This window comes from Notolabrus celidotus, chromosome 3, assembly GCF_009762535.1.
Source record: "Notolabrus celidotus isolate fNotCel1 chromosome 3, fNotCel1.pri, whole genome shotgun sequence".
In the NCBI taxonomy this organism is placed as follows: domain Eukaryota; kingdom Metazoa; phylum Chordata; class Actinopteri; order Labriformes; family Labridae; genus Notolabrus; species Notolabrus celidotus.
In genome coordinates this window covers 26,751,364-26,767,636 of record NC_048274.1, presented here as the reverse complement: position 1 = coordinate 26,767,636, position 16,273 = coordinate 26,751,364, and the positions used below count along the sequence as shown (strand labels likewise).

Sequence of the window (16,273 nt, the reverse complement as noted above, 5' to 3'; positions counted from 1 at the left end):
CGCCTATCTTTTTATCCACCAGCACACACTCATATCTGCTCGCATCCTGAAAAACCACAATCCTGCTGCCCTGGGATTCTCTATTATCCCTGTTCTTCTAGTGATTGTCAGTAGCAGTTTACATTGGATAGTACACAACTATGTTTGGAAAAAGAGATAATGGCATCAACAAAGCCAGAGGTAATGATCTCAGTGAGCATCATCTGCCATCCACCCTCTATAAATCTGCCACACTAAGCCACAACAGGATTTAGACAAGTGCTATACATAGCAAAGCATGAGGCAATGGGCACGCAATGTTGAAATCATAACCCCAATAGACCCTGTCTGAATTCAGGTATTGTTTGGATCTGTTTAAGCAAGGATTGTTGTATAAGTAAAACTTTTCAAATTACATGGGAGCAAAAGTTCCTTGAAAAGCTCCTTTGGATGCGTGTCAGAGTAGCAGGTGAGGAAAATTTGCTCCATTGGTCTTCTTTGACAAGCAGAGATGCTGCAGGTCTCGCAGGTTTGTAATACAACCTCACAGTACTGCCCCTATTTATGTACCTTCAAACACACCTTTCAGTGTGAGGAAATCCCCCTCAAACACAGAGTCACCCGACAGAGTCACCGAGCGTCTGCAGTGTTTCCTCACCCTGTTGTGCTTTGATCTCTGTGCACATCCCATCCAGAGTATCAACACCAGGCTGAGGCAACTGTGTTTTCAGCCCCTTCACACAGGACAGACAACCAGCCCATACATGTCCATCACTACAGTGTGAATGTGTGTTTGTAGGGTGTGCTGTATGGGAATCACGCATGGAATCTGTTCTGAAATGTTACACTGTGTGACCAATTCAACGGGTCAAAGGTCCCACATTGTTAAGTCTGTCATTTCTTCCAAAGAGAATTTACAAGTTTTTTTTATTCTAGAGTCTCTCTTTTTTAAGAATTTGATTATTTCCCTCCCTGAAAACAAAAATGGAAAGCATGGGAGTTGTTGGACACCATGATGGATGGAACCAAATAATTAAAATATCTGAACATAGGGCCTAGAGGCATGTCTACGAGGCTGTAGTACTTTGGTAGAACTAGTACCACTTATCATCAGTCCAAAAAAGGTTAGGAGAGTTTGGAGTTTGTTTACAATCAAATAATATCACAATAGAATATAAAACCTTCGAACAGCTCATTTTGAAATATTTTATTTCACAGAATAATTTTATTTTTTTTTGTTTAATGACGATAAAAAACAGATATAAATATTTTTAAAACTTGTATAAGGATCATATTTAGCAAAATACATTTTTAAAACTCTTGGAAAGTGAAAAAAATATACTAAACAAGTTTAAGCGCATGTCACTGATGTGTGTGTGTGTGTGTGTGTGTGTGTGTGTGTGTGTGTGTGTGTGCGTGCGTGCGTGCGTGCGTGCGTGCGTGCGTGCGTGTGTGTGTGTGTGCGTGTGTTTTTCTGCGAGTCTGTGCATGCTTACGCAAAGATAAGAGCACATAGCTCTTTGGCAGTTGGTGGGATCAGCCTATATAAGGCAGTTCTATTCCTACTGCTTTCCCTCTGGGGTCCAACACAATTGTCACTCATTAGACAATGCATGCCAGAAAGTATGGTAGCCTCTAATATTAAGACACTTGTATATTCCTGAAGCCAAAAAATGTCATTATGTCCTGTTTCTGTTGAGTTTTGCGTCAACTCTTTAGCAACAAGCTATAAACTGATGTCATTATAGCTCCCCACTTTCCTGTGTGGAAAATGACCCTGTGACTGGATGACTGGGAGAATGTAACACTCATATGGATGGACTTAAAAGTGAAGGCGTCATCCTCCTGACTGACAGGCTCATATGATTCTTTACAACAGAAGATAAAAACTTTGAGAAGAAGAGCAGCAGCCAACTATGAGCACACAAGTGTTCCCTCTCTTCTCTCAGTGCGTGTTGTCCACCGAGGACAGAGGAGAAAAACCCATCGCCCTGATTTGTTTAAGCCTCTCCTCCTATTTGGGGAACTACCAAACAGATTGACCTTGGATCTGACCAGGATTTATTGTGGCTACGTGTTCAAAAGTGTAGTTCTTGATTTTGAGCAGAACTCTCACTACATGGCTTTTCAGAGCTTGCAGATTGTTTTTTGTGAAATGGTCCAAAGGAGACTTTTGGAAAGTGTGATGTGCTCTTGTGCCTATTTGCAGGCCAACTATAAATAGTCCAGCAGCCTACGCATGCTCATGTTTGATTGGAAATTGTCAGAGCCTTAAGTCAGTGCCTGGGGGTATCAGTCAAACGAGGGAAAGGACCTGTAGACGGTGAGTTAACTGTTGAAAATAAACTGTTGTTAAGTAAATAATAAGAATGCAAGTGTGCTTTTACAGAGCATCTCTTACAGATGTCTGTGCTTTTAATCTCAAACTGGAGACAAATACTATGTTTTTTTTGTTGATGTAAAAGTTGATCTTATATAACTTCTAAAGTTCTGTTCGTCACAGAGTTACTCACTCTCATGTTTTCACTCTTCTCTGTTGTAGCTCTTTTTTCACTTCTCTGGAAAGCCAAAAAGAAACATAAACTTGTTTTTTTTCTCCTGGAGAACTTTTTTTTTCTGGACTATACTTTTATCTGTTGAACAATGGGTTCACGGAGGATAACGTCACGTGGCTCTTTTGGAAATGGAAGGTCGAGCAGTGGGGATGAAAGCAACGGTAACGGCCGAACTGGTAACTGCAGTTACCTCTCCAACGTGAGGCCAGAAAACAGGTAGTCTTCCAAGATTAGTGCATAGTGTGGTGTGTCCTCTTTGATGAAATGTAATCCATCATATACTTGTTAAAACTTTTCCGCATGGGGATCCTGTTAATCTTCATTTATTCTGCGATACATAAACAGCTATCAGTTTACCAATCCTCACATGACAGTGGTTTGGATGTTGTGTCTTTCTTTGTTGCCATGGGGACTGGGGTTTTAATAAACTGCTGATTAAGAGCAGCATCTCAGTTATGAAACGGGGGTCCCGTTTGCATCATGCATTACGCAAACAACACCTTCTGCATGGAAAGATTTGTTTTCATCCAACCAGGGGTGTTGACTTAAGGGTTCAAGTCTTCAAAGTAGTAGCCAGTTTAAAGTAGAACTCTGTTTAAAGTCTTCTGTGAGAATAGCAGTGATTTCTTTTCAGGCAGTGGCAAAGCAGGTTTCTTGACTTGAAGACCACTTTTTTCTTCTGTTTTTAACCGCGAAACCATAATCCTAAAATTATTAACATTTTGGAGAATCAGCAACTTTATAAGCTTCCTTTTTAGTTCTTCGTAATTTGGCAGTATTTAAATGAAATACAGTTTTCCAAATAGATTAACATAAAATGTTGTTTGACACATTTTAGCTCAAAACCAAAACATTTTTTAAACTTTTAAAATCCATAATTTTATCAACATCATTTTTGCAAATTTTCATATATATGCAATAGATCAACTATTTTAAACAAGGGTCAGAACAGAAACACCGCACATTCATTATTGCATGCATATGGCACAGAAGAATTAGTGACGTGTTGTTTGCTTAATCATTAGTTACATGCAGTGAAGTGTAAAAGTATCCTTTAACTTCAATTAAACAGCATGCTTTCATATGCATGCAAGGCTATCACTTTGTGTTATTTTATGCCAGTGTTTGTTTGTTTGTATGGATGTTACATGTCCTTCACACTTCCACATGCTATTATGGTTCATTACTCTTGACCTCTTCATTATTTTCACTAAGACTCATTGTTATAATTAATGTCATATGGAATAATTATTTCATCAATGACCATGCCAAAGACTTGTTAAGCTATAGAAGTCAAAGATCACAAATTACACACTTTTAATAGTATTCCTTCTGTTTTCTTCACTTCTCACAATAGGTGCTAAATATCAAGTAAATGTGTTAATTGTTTAGGGTATTGTGTTTGCATGCTGTGTAACTAATAAAGCACATTAAGAGCAAAACTATGAAAAGCATAGCAGCTATATAAATTTTGAAAATGTTACCTTTCTTGAAATGCTCACTCATAACTGTCTCGTTTCCTGCAACAGTTGCTCACAGCACAGTAAAATAGACCTTTCTCAAACTTTCTTTGACCTTTCACAAACTCAAAGCTGTAAATCAGTCAGCCTTGAAAGTCACTCAGGCTAAAACTTCAGCTCTTGTGTAGGGAAACTGCTCAACACAAAATAATAATCCAGTATGTATGGAATAACATTAATACTGCAAAAAGAAATAGCCTAAGAACTGGACTGACCAGCTCTGTTTTCTGGCACAGGAGTACCCTCTGCAGTGTGATGGCGCAGTTAACGGAGGAAACACAGCCATCCTTTGAACTCACCCTCAAGTCCAAAGCTGTGTCTGAGAACTGCAATGTGAAGTTCTCTTGTTTGGTTACTGGTAAACACTGCTTCATTGTTTACAGTGTTAGTTACACTGTACCATGCTTTGTGACAGATGCTTTTAATTTGGATATTACTGTAAAATCACAGTACATTATGAAAAATTACATTTCAGTGTGAATGTAAACAAATGTCTAAAAAGAGGTGTTCTGAACATGACATCTGGAAATAGGTATTCTGCAAGGCATGAGTAATACGTCCAGTTTTCCCTTATTTTAATGCAACAAAGCAATTTTAAACTAAACTGGGACTTTCTTCTGGTTGAAACAATAATTTTTTGATCTAATGTTATTTTCTTTTTTTTCTTTAGGCCACCCAACTCCCCAAGTTATTTGGTATAAGGATGATAAGCAGTTAGACCGATTTTGTGGATTGCCTAAATATGAGATATTCCGCAATGGACAAAACCATTCCTTGCACATTTACAAGTAAGTATATCTAGAAACACTGATCTGACGTGTGACTCTAATTGTTCATAAAGGCCCCATGACGGTGCCTTTATGTGTGATATTTGTGTGAATTTGTATGGGGCTACGTTAGTACCAAAATAAAAGCTTCATTAAGCGATACAGATAGGATCCTAACCATAATAAGTCAGTACTGACTCCTACGGGTACTAGCCGGACTGCCCGCTATAAAAAATGTTGCAAGGCAGTTTTGGAGGCCATAAAGAGATTTCACAACGCTCAGAGACAGTACTGACCCAGACCCAGTGTATGTAGCAGACAAACTAAGTTGCTATTGCTAAGTCTGCATCGCTTTATGAAGCTTTTATTTCAGTATTTCCGCTAGGTAACAGTGTGAATTTTCATATAAGCTAAATATTTTGGATTGAAGAGCAACATGTAACATTTATATTTAACATGTATATTTAATATTTAACATTAAGATTTATATTTAAACATTAGATTTAAAATGTATATTTATATTTAAGATTTATATTTAATATTTAACATTTATTTTTATCTTTAAAATTTGGATTTAACAGTGATTGTGATTTAAATATATGATTCACATGTGAAGAAGATCACAACTATTGCTGTTAATGTGATAAAAACGTTACTTTTAAAAATCAAATTAACGTTTTTATGACGTTTTGGAATTAGATGTGGAGAATCGTTGTGTCATTTTCAGTGTGCACAACTACAAACGGCACCCCATAGGCATAATGGTGTATTATGTCTTATAACAAAAAGTGTATCACAGAGTTCGGCAACACATCAGCAATGCTAATTTTAATCATTGAGATTGGCTTCATTCTAATGAAGGTAATTTAAGTGGGCTTCTCTTTGCAGTTGCACTGTGGATGATGCAGCTATATATCAGGCCTCAGCCAGCAATAGTAAAGGTATTGTGGCCTGTTCTGGAGTGCTTGAGGTGGGTGAGTTTAACGAGTATAAGATCCACCAGCGCTACTTTGGCAAGCTCAAACAGAAGGCTGAGAACAAACGCAGGGAAGTTGAAGGTAAAGAAAACCAGGAGCCGCTTCGAACCATCAGTCCAGACCGCACGCAGAGGAAGAGGCGATCCACAATGGACGCCTTTCTTAGTGCACCAAGCTCCACTGAGGATGAGAGCAATGAGATGAGCCCTCAGACAGTGGCTGTGGACACAGAGGCCAGGTTACAGGAGGCCGTGGCAGAGGAGGTGGAGCAAAAGCCTGCCCCCATCATTAATGGATCAGTGTCTGCTGTAACTAATGGACAGGACATAAGTGAAAACATGAACAAGAGTGGGACATACATATATGACTCTCCCCAAAAGATCTTCACAGCACACAAACCCAAAACTCCCTTTGTCAAAAAGAAGCTCAAAATTTCCAGCAATGCCAAAGTTGCAAAACCAGACACACCAGGAGAGAGGACAACTGAGGAGAGAAGGGCTGTAACATCTGCACCTCGGCCCCTTAAAGAGCAAGTGCCACCTGAAAGAAATTCAGAAGAGGTTATGGAAGTAGAGAATACTGTTTCTTCATCAGCCGTGGATTCAAACCACAGAAGAGTGAAGGAACAACCTCAGAAATCAGAAACTGTGGAGGTATTGCATGCTGAAAGGCCTTCAGAGAATAAAACTGTACCTGTTGAGATAACATTGCCTAAACACAAAGAACAGCTTACTTCTCCAGGAACTAAAGGGAGACAAGCTGCAAAGCATGAGAAGGACACTGCAAGCAGGGATAAGGAGAAAAAGTTGGAAATGCAGAACAGAAGCCCTCATTTTAACTCAGCACAACTACAGCAAAGTGCTGCAGAAGCAAAACAACAAATCAGAAGTAAAGTTAAAGAGGACATCTCTAAGACAGCACTTGTTTCACCAATGGATGTTGACAAGAAGTCAAGTACTTCAACTGGGGGATCTGTAGCCCACAGAGACGTTCAGTCAACGAATGCACCATGTGAAAGCTCAACCATTTTACCTCAGCGTCCATGTAAACAGGTCGCAGATCAGCTGTCTGAGACGGAAACAAGCCCCTGCCAAAAAAATGTCTCTGTGTCTGGGCCAGGGCTGCCGAGTGAGGTGGGTGAGGTTTGCTGCATGAGCTCATAAGTGCTTTGTGCTGCCAACACAGGCCTCATAAGTAACACAACCATGCTTCAGCTATTAATAGCTTCTACAAGTATGCCCTGCTGTGTGACAAGAATTAAATGACGCACATGTTGACAGATGAAACAGGTATACTAATGCAGTGCATTTGATATGGTGTCAGAGTTTAGCCTTCCCAGAAATGCAGAATTATTTTTCAGTGCTCTGTCATGGTAGCATATGGAAAAAGCTGATTTCTTCTGAAGCAATAGATTCATATTTTTGGAAATTTGCCTTTTCACTTGCATGCCAAGAGTTGGATAAGAGAAATCAGATCTGTCTTACACTCATATTGACTGTCAGCTTAGTTTAGTAAGACCAGGGACATGGGGAATTAGCTAGCCTGGATCTGTTAGATGCTAAAGGTTGTTTAAACACTTAAGTTCCAATGGATTAAACAACTTTTGACAAACACTGACTGAACAAGTTCTGACAAAAATAAATAAATAAATAATTAACGGACAAAAGGCAAGCTAGCTGTTTTCTTCTGGTTCAATTCTCTGCCAAGGGTAAGCTAGTATAGCAACTAAGCTAGCTTGGAGCAGATGTGCTGTAGCAGATACTCAACACAAATGAGTTCAGTTTTTAACAGACAGAGTTGTTCTGCATCAGAAAGTAGCATTGTCCTTAATGTCTAAATATGTGATGAGGGTGGTGGTAACAGAGGTAATGACATATGTTGAGTCTCTGACTATAGATTAAATACACACCATTCTGTCACAGAATGAAGAAAAATACTGCTTTTACAATAAGAACATTATATACTTCAAGGTTTCTTTAATAGTCATGATTAAGCTTTGCTTCACTGTTTAGATTGTGAACTTTAATTGCACTGCCTATGCAATCATCCTGTCACTATCTGCATGGCCAAACTCTAACAGCACTGAGTGCTGAGAGAAGCTCTGGATGGCTGAAGCACCTCTTAAAATGACTCACATTCCTCTCCAGCAACACTTAAACATAAAATAGCATCCATACATGTGAACAGGCTGTGCAGTATCAGAGTTAGATGTATAGAAAGCAATAAAAACTTGAAGCATTAGCAATGATGCAGAATATGAATGTACTTTTAAATAATATTATTTTAATGGCCATGTTTTTTAAAGTCTCTTTATGCTGCTGCAATTTGAATGAACACAGTACAGTGACCTTTGAACTATTACATGGCTTGTTTCCAAGTGTATCTATGATAGTGACATATGACACAGGGGACCCCTCATGCTAATTTAAAAGCAGTTTCAGCTCAATAACATACTTTATTGGGAGTTAATGCTCTCTCGGGTGCTTGTAAAGCACTGAGCTGTACCAAATATAGTCAACTGCGCAATTTTGGAGGGATTGTGCAAAGCAGAGCCGCAAACCAATATTAGCCCATCATGGAATTCACATGTTTGCCTCTTCAAGTTAAAGAATTATAGGAGAAATGTCAGTACGTACATCTAGGTTTTAGTAATTTGAAGTTTGATCAAAAACAACTTGACTTGGTAAAAGTTCTTGAAGATGTTTCGCCTCTCGTTTGAAAGGCTTGAAAGTTTAAAACTTCAGATTTTTTTATTCAACTTTGCACTACTTAAGAAATCTTCGAAGATTTGTTCACAAGATTTTCTATAAACTAACATAAAAGAAAAACTTCTAGTGCAAATATTTACGTTTTTGGACCCTTTCCTCTGACATTTATGTAAACATTTCCATCAGAACAGGCGGAAGAAAGATTTCCATCATTTACTAAAATCTATTCTTGTGTTCATAAATTTATTTTTTGCTTGAAGGTCTTTCAATTCTGTTCTGTTTGTTGCTGGTTACAGTGTTGCTGTTTTTAAAATTACATGTGTTTATCCATGTTCAGCATAGCTAGGGATGAGTATTTACAGCATGGAAACCTCTGATGTGTTTTGTCCCAAGGTTACACCGGCCCATACAAAGATGAACAGGAATGACGCACCTGTCATCCTTGAGCTCCCATTCGCCCAGCTTACAATGGATGCACAACGAACACGAAAGACTCCATCTGTAAAAGAGACATTGACAGATGACATCCAGACCCATTCTTTGCAAAGTGTTCCTCAAGCAGCTGCTGACAAAATGACACAGGACACACAGGATCATACCAGGGGATCAAATGAGAGCCCTACGGTGCTTTATACAGACCTACAGAAGTCATCCCTCCAAAGCCCTGGTCATGCTGAGAACTCCCGAGGGTGTAGCGTTTCTCCCAGCGCCAAGCAAAGCCAAGATGATACAGCCATAAAAACTGTTGAAAGCACGGAGGCACAAGTTGATGAGAAGGTAGAGGGTGATGAGGTAGGTAGGTTATCAGTGCAGTCTGACAGGTGGGCACCAAAGGAGAGGGTAGTTGAAATGGAGACAGAAACTCCTGCTCTAAATTCGACTGAGCAATCAGTAGAGATTACAGAGGCAGCAGATCAGCAAACCGATGTTATTGTAAATGCAGCTGGTAAAGATAGTGAGAAGAATGCTCCCATGGCAAAACATGTAGAGGAGAGTACTTCAGAAATACCCAATCTGAGCTCAGCTCTGCCACTCCAAACAAAAACCCAAGAAAACAAAAACGTTTGCCAACCACTGGGTCATGAATTCAAAGAATTTCCAACGCCTGTTCCAAGAGTTATATCAATAGCTGAGCTTCTGAGATCACAAATAAAGGCTCTTGAGTCCACTCTTGAGAGTTCATTGAACACCATACCGTTCCATGCTGACAACGTGCAAGATCACCCTGCTACTGACAGATGTGAGGAGTTAAAACCAGAAGCCAGGAAGTCGGTGCCCGACAGGGGAACTGAGACTTACTTTGCTCCTCTCAGGAATATAAAGGAGACCCTAATGGAGGTTTACTATCAACTGAATAAAACGGATAAAGAACTTATTGCAAGTCAGGTTGAAACTTCACCACCTTCTCAGAATCTGATCGTAATCCCACCTATGTCTGGGGAAGAAACTGGCACTACATTAGAGACTGCAGGAGTTCATGGTAGCGCCAGGGAATATAATGAATGCATAATGGACATTTGCCCAGAAACTAAAGCATCTGCTGTGGTTCCTCCAAAACATTCCCCTGATGTTTCCCTTTCAGGGAGTGAAAATGTCAATGTACCTCCTTTGCCTTCAAATAGATCAGTTTCAGAACTTTCTGAAGGTGTAACTCAAGAACCTGAGACTCCACTTAAAGTGACACCTATAAAGTCTGGTAGTCAAGGGTCAAATATTACTGTTATGGAGCATGCTGAAGATGAACCTGGTCTTAGAAAAGGCATAGACGTCACACAAAGGTTAACTCCAGAGATTAAACTCAGCAGCAAAACTGAAAGGGGGGTTAGTGAAATAATGTATCCAACACCTTCAGATCAATACAAAAGTGAACATCACAGTGCCAAAAATAATTCTTCTCCAAGTTTCTTAAGTGTGCCCAATGAAAGTCTGCTTAGCACAAATGCACAAGAGAATAATGTTCAACTTATTTCCCATAATGGGGATTCCTCAAGGACTGATTCACTAGCCAGTCCAACTCCTGAAGCCAGTCCATCATTAAAGAGAAGAAACTGTGCTTCTCCCATTCCCTCTGCCACGCCACAAGAGCTAGCCTCTGGGGCTAGACGCAAAATCGCATTACTCAAGGCCAAGCCTGAGGAGGCTAGAGACCCCACACCACCAGCTGATTATCAAAGCCCCAAAAAGGAAGTTTCCACACAGAGCAGCAGACTGTCCCCAAGTCCTGTGACCCTCTCTACGTCTCCGAGTCTTTCACGACGCTCACCTCTACTACAGCCACCTAGTGAGCCATCCTCTCCTGCAGAAAGGCATTCTCCGCTTTTCAGCAGGAAGAAGATGGCACCTGAGACTCAAGCACCGACCCAGCAGCCCAATCAGGAGATACAAACCCCCAAAACTGAGGGGAAGCCAGCAGAGAAGGACAAGCGAGACCCATTCAAAGGTAAAGTAGTCTTCATGAAAACTGTGTGGTGGCCAACATGTGGCAAATGTTATGCAATGGCTTGGATAGCATGGTCGAGCTAGATATAAGCCTTTAGACAAATAGGTCCATTTGACAAAGAGAAATTAAGTAACAACATAGCTCCCCTTATCTCTGCGGGGACAGAATAGAATTGAGGACCTCAGGATGATAGTGCCCATCTCTCCCTGCAGCAGAGAGTAAAGTTGCTGGCTGCTCATCTCCACTATCAGATGCAAAATAGAAGTAAACTGCACGGAGCTGCAAAACATTATGGGCATCTTTGCGCTTGAAAAACATTAGTACAATATGCTTTGTGATTTCAACCTTGAGATGGGGTACTGCATGATCCAATCTGTAGGCTCTCCACTTGTGAAACTCTCAACCCTTTTAAAAGTCCTCCTCACTGTACTCTTTCAGTTTTTCTCTGAGGAGCTCTTTCAAAGATGTGAAGTGAATAACTTTCATCTTTACCAGGATCTCGTCTCAACTTAAAGAGAAAAATCTTAGAGAGCATTGTGATTCTAAGATTTTTTTGGGAAATTAATTATGAAGAAGAATTCTTTGTACAATGAAGCTGTATAGATAGAGACTCTGGTCAGAGCCCCTGTAAATCTCATGCAGTGAAATTTCAACTTTGCTGTCAAATCTGCCCCGCAGCCCTGTTGTTCATATTAGCATAGCTTCTGAAGTGGCATCCCATTTGTCTTAATATAATAGCCTCTGTGGCACATTAGCCTTTGTTGACCACCAAGCAGAGTACTTTTACAGTAAATGCAATAAGACAGTGTTTGTTTGTGTTTTGCAATATTTTGGCCACATATAATACCAAAAAAGCTCTGTTGCCAGAGCTAAGATAAGATACGATAAGATAAGACAATAATGATGGCTACTTCAGACTAGATACATATGGCACCTTGATAGTGTGTATCTAAAACATGTTGTCTGTGTTGGGTCTCCTTTCCTTAAGCTCCTCAAGTTATTCGTAAGATCCGGGGGGAAACTTATGCAGAGGCCTCCGGACATTTGAAACTGTGGTGCCAGTTCTTTAACGTTCTTGGTGATTCTACCATCAAATGGTCCAGAAACGAAGAGGGGATTGCTCAGATGAAAAGAAGGTTAGTACCCAGTATTAGAATAGCTGTAGCACTGCATGGACTGAAATATCCTGATGGATTAAAAACTACATATTTCTTTAATTTGATATTTTGTTTTAAATCAAAGTCTTAGCTTAAATATAAAAAACAGACTTTTCAAATTACTCCACTTGACAAAATTGGTATCATATTTCTGCAAAACTCCAGAAAGCAGTTTTGACACCTTTGTTTTATTTTTTGTTTTTTTGTGTCTCAGTGCAGGGGATGAAACTCAGGTCAGCCTTGCCATTGTTCAGGCATCATGTAAAGACTCGGGTGTGTACGGATGTACAATCACAAATGAATATGGGTCTGACTCCACAGACTATCACCTCAGTGCAGATCGTAAGTATTCCTTTCCCCGACACTTGGAATAAAACCTGTTTTTGCATACATCACTAGGCTGCATCAACTCTCACTCTGTTTTTCTCACTATGTTCCAGTGTTGGCTGGACTGTCTCTTCGTGAGGACCTTGGTGGTAAGATGACATTTTAAGTACTCAGATTTCTACTTGTTCCAACATCAGAAAACTGAATCACTCATTGACATTTATTAATACTTTTCTATGTGCAGTTGGGGAAGAAATCGAAATGACACCCATGATATTCAGCCGGGGTGTTGCTGATTCTGGTGTCTGGGGTAACAAATTATTTGGCCGTATAATGATGCAGGAATCTCGTATTGGTGATGGATGTTCACACAAAGTCTGGAGGGCAAAGGTCATATATGGTCTGGAGCCTGTGTTCGAGTCTGGCAACACATGTGTCATTAAAGTATGCAATCCTATTGCCTATGGAGGCAAAGGAGAGAGCTGCCTCATTGACAGGAACCTGGACATTATCAAGCAGGTGCGTCAGAAATACTTGATCTTGTGATTAATTTGCCTCTTCTTAAATTTGCATAGATCAAAATATCACCAGCAAAGTGAAGTGTGATAGTCAGATAGTCAGGCATCATCCCATCACCCATGTAGGAGTACTGTGGTTCTAATCCAATGAAGATTGAATAAATATATTGGCGTAGGTAGAGCTTATCTCTGCTGGATATATTTTCCAATGTTCTGCATGCAGGAGTGTAAAATTCAGAACCTGGCTCGTGAGTACTGCAAGATCTTCTCCGCAGAGGCAAGAGTGAACGAACATTTTGGTCCCTGTCTTGAGTGAGTGCAATCAATTTGTTGTAAATCTCAAGTCAACATCCTCTTGAATTACATTTGCAGTACATAGGTCACTAAGCATCTGTGAAGGTTATTCATATCATAACAATCTTTATTTCACAGGGTGATTCCAGTCTACTTGATGTATCGCCCAGCAAACACTGTCCCATACAACATAGTGCAAGCTGATCTGACAGGAGACTATCAGAAATACTTTGTCCTGGATCATACGGGCAGACTCCATATGAAGACAGGATCTGAGGTGGAGCGGAAGTGCTGTACCCTGCAGCATTGGATCTATCAGTGGACAAATGGCAATCTGCTCCTCACTCGGCTAGAGGGTAAGCAAATGCTAGAATTTAACTGAGCAGAATAGTATGTCTTCTCTTAAAAACAGTAGCATACTGAATTTAAGGTGAACATGTAGAGCTCAAAAAAAGAATTATGAAGGATTATACACTGGACCATCCCTTTTAAGGGATCGGATTTTACTTACAATAAGAAAAAACACAAGAGCAAAATGTTTGCTGACCTCATGAAGTTTTACCTTCTCAAAGGGATAGTTTGTTTTTTCCAGAAGTGGGGTTGTATGGTACTATAGTCACCAGACCAACTGCTGGTCAACTTAGCACCTTTTTGAGAAACTGTCCGGGAAACCAGAACACAGCTCAACTATATCAACCACATAATCGATCTAATTCCAAGACACTCCAACCCAAATAGTGAATTTGGTGTACTTTTATGCTTTAATATGATTTTTTCAGTGCTTTAATTTACAGTCAGAAAGTTAATTTGTTCGTGAACTATTTGTAAATAACATAAATTTGTGTCCCTCTGACTGGGTGGTGGATTTGCTTCTTAAACAAATCACCCACAAAATGAGTTAACCCAGTGGTGACTGAGCCTATGGCCCACTGATGAAAGCCCTCATATTAGCTGGAGTACCAGAGAACTAGCTGAGTGTAAAAAACATTTTCTCAGGTAAAATCTCCACTTAATGAGGTCAAGTGAAGTTCAAAAACACACCTGCCACTGACCTCTTGCCTCCATCAGTGCCAAGAAAAATAACTGTAATTAAGTCATTTCTTTTCCTGCAAATGAAATTGTGGTTCTGTTAATTTTGACAAAGAGTGTATCCCGGAGCATTGGTCAGAAAGATAAACAATGCTCAAGCTTACTCACTTTTCTTTTAAATTAATTTCCATTATTGTTGACTTGAACCTAATGTTGAAGTGCAGTTTTGATCTGATGCAGATCCAAATACAAGAAATATAGAAAAGTAACCTTTTATCATCCTTGTGTCCGCTACAAAGGACATACCAAAAAAACATAAACACAAAGTCTATATGATAAAAAATCACTGTGACAGATTTTTTTCATCCTAAAGGTTTAACGTATCCTGAAATGACTGAATTTCTCACACTTTTATTTTTCTGGGTCCCTGAAGGATATACTGTATTTCTGTCCTTTTTGTTTTTGAGCTGAACTTAATGTGGTGGTGAATCAATGTTTTCTGCCACATATGTTTCCCCTGAACCAAAGAAAAAAAGTAATCACATTGTGTAATTTTGCAGGTGTTGACACCAAGATCACCAGTGTTGGAATTTCAGTGAAATCAACAGGGTCAGTATATTCATATTGTGTTGTTCCAGCCAATCACACTGTGAAAGCCTAATTTTGCAGGTAATTTACATTTATTCTCATGTAACATTTAGTGTTGTTGTGTGTGTGTTGCTGCAGGCATCTGTCTCTCTCTGTGGAAGGGAATCCTAAAGTTTTTGAGCAGTTTGTCTCACAACACCAGTGTAACTACTTCTGTGGTCTTCTTGGCCTGAAGTCACTAAAAGTCATAGACTCTTTGTTGATGCCAGCGAAACCTAAAGGCTCCAGGAGCCCATTACTTCAACGCAAAACGGCAGCTGGATCCTCCAGCCCTCAGACGGTCCGTAAAGCATCTGGCAGCCCCAGAATGCCCAGGAAGAGTGAACAAGAGGGCAGAAACACCCCCACTCAGCAAAACGCTACTGAGGCACCCAAAGCTGTTCAGATGGAGTAGAGTACTTACCACTCATAAGACATGAGAGATTACAGATTTCCTCAAAGGAGCAGAATCTGATCACTATGCTGATAAATGCTATTGCTTGTCTTCAGAATGAAGTAATGAAGTGATTTATTGTTGTTTATAAATCTGATGAAAAAATGCTCAGGAGTAACTGAGAGAAAGACAAAAGAAGCTATAGAACCATTCAGAGAGCAAGAAAGAGATTCATGAATGTTACGCCTTTTTTGATTTAACAGCCACCATTCCTTGTCGTAATCACTTGCTGTGTATTGCTGCCTTCACATGTTGTGGTGATTATGTGTTTTACATTCAACAAATCATATGTTGAGAGTACAGTGTATAGTGAGTAGTCACTTCCCTGGGTTTGTATTCTACCAATCCATGAACCATTGCAGGTCACAGATTGTGAATCCTAATCTCAGGTCAGTGTATTTTTCCTAAATGAATGTGCAACAGAAAATCTTGTGAACTCAAGTGGCATTGTATGTAGGCTATGTGTCAAGTGAAGTAAATCATGACATGAATACAGAGTAAGTCCCGGGGGTACAGCACTTCTGAAGAAGAAAACAACCTTTTATTTTACAAGCCAAATGTAGCGTCACATGACACTGTTGTACAGTGGCTAATGGTGCTGTGCTTTTATTTTGTAACCTGTCATGTTTACTTGCTACTCTACATTGCACTGCATTTTTAGAAACGGCACTTTTGCCTGACTGCTGGCTGTAAAATAAAAGATAATATTTCACCATGTGTGTTTGGGGACGCTGTGAAAGTGCATGACATGTGCTTTTTAAACTCTGAGTGTCATTCTTAATAGAAATCAGCATATTATGAAGTGGACTGAATCACTGTAATGAAAGCCTTCGCACTCAGTCTCTCTGATATCAGCACTCTCTCATTATCATATATCAGTGGGGGAGATAAGTGACCAGGGTTATCTGTCACTCTTGTTAT

At 39.8% G+C, this 16,273-nt stretch overlaps 1 protein-coding gene across 1 annotated transcript; it reads left to right on the top strand.

Annotated features, from left to right (window-relative positions):
* Positions 1-2,032: 2,032 nt before the first annotated feature.
* On the top strand, positions 2,033-16,067 carry alpk3b (alpha-kinase 3b). Its single transcript, XM_034679582.1, has 14 exons — positions 2,033-2,302; positions 2,522-2,750; positions 4,291-4,412; positions 4,725-4,842; positions 5,710-6,931; positions 8,900-10,946; positions 11,935-12,082; positions 12,318-12,445; positions 12,544-12,579; positions 12,675-12,949; positions 13,172-13,260; positions 13,381-13,598; positions 14,832-14,880; positions 14,998-16,067. The coding sequence occupies exons 2-14, from the start codon at positions 2,623-2,625 to the stop codon at positions 15,311-15,313; spliced, it is 4,896 nt and encodes a 1,631-aa protein (XP_034535473.1). The 5' UTR covers positions 2,033-2,302; positions 2,522-2,622; the 3' UTR covers positions 15,314-16,067.
* The last annotated feature ends 206 nt before the right edge of the window (positions 16,068-16,273 follow it).

Excerpts from the sequence above, each read along its gene's own strand:
- alpk3b (XM_034679582.1), top strand. The coding sequence starts at position 2,623 with ATGGGTTCACGGAGGATAACGTCACGTGGCTCTTTTGGAAATGGAAGG. Across the intron at positions 13,261-13,380 it reads CATTTTGGTCCCTGTCTTGA|GGTGATTCCAGTCTACTTGA; the intron begins GTGAGTGCAATC and ends TTTATTTCACAG. Across the intron at positions 13,599-14,831 it reads GCTCCTCACTCGGCTAGAGG|GTGTTGACACCAAGATCACC; the intron begins GTAAGCAAATGC and ends GTAATTTTGCAG.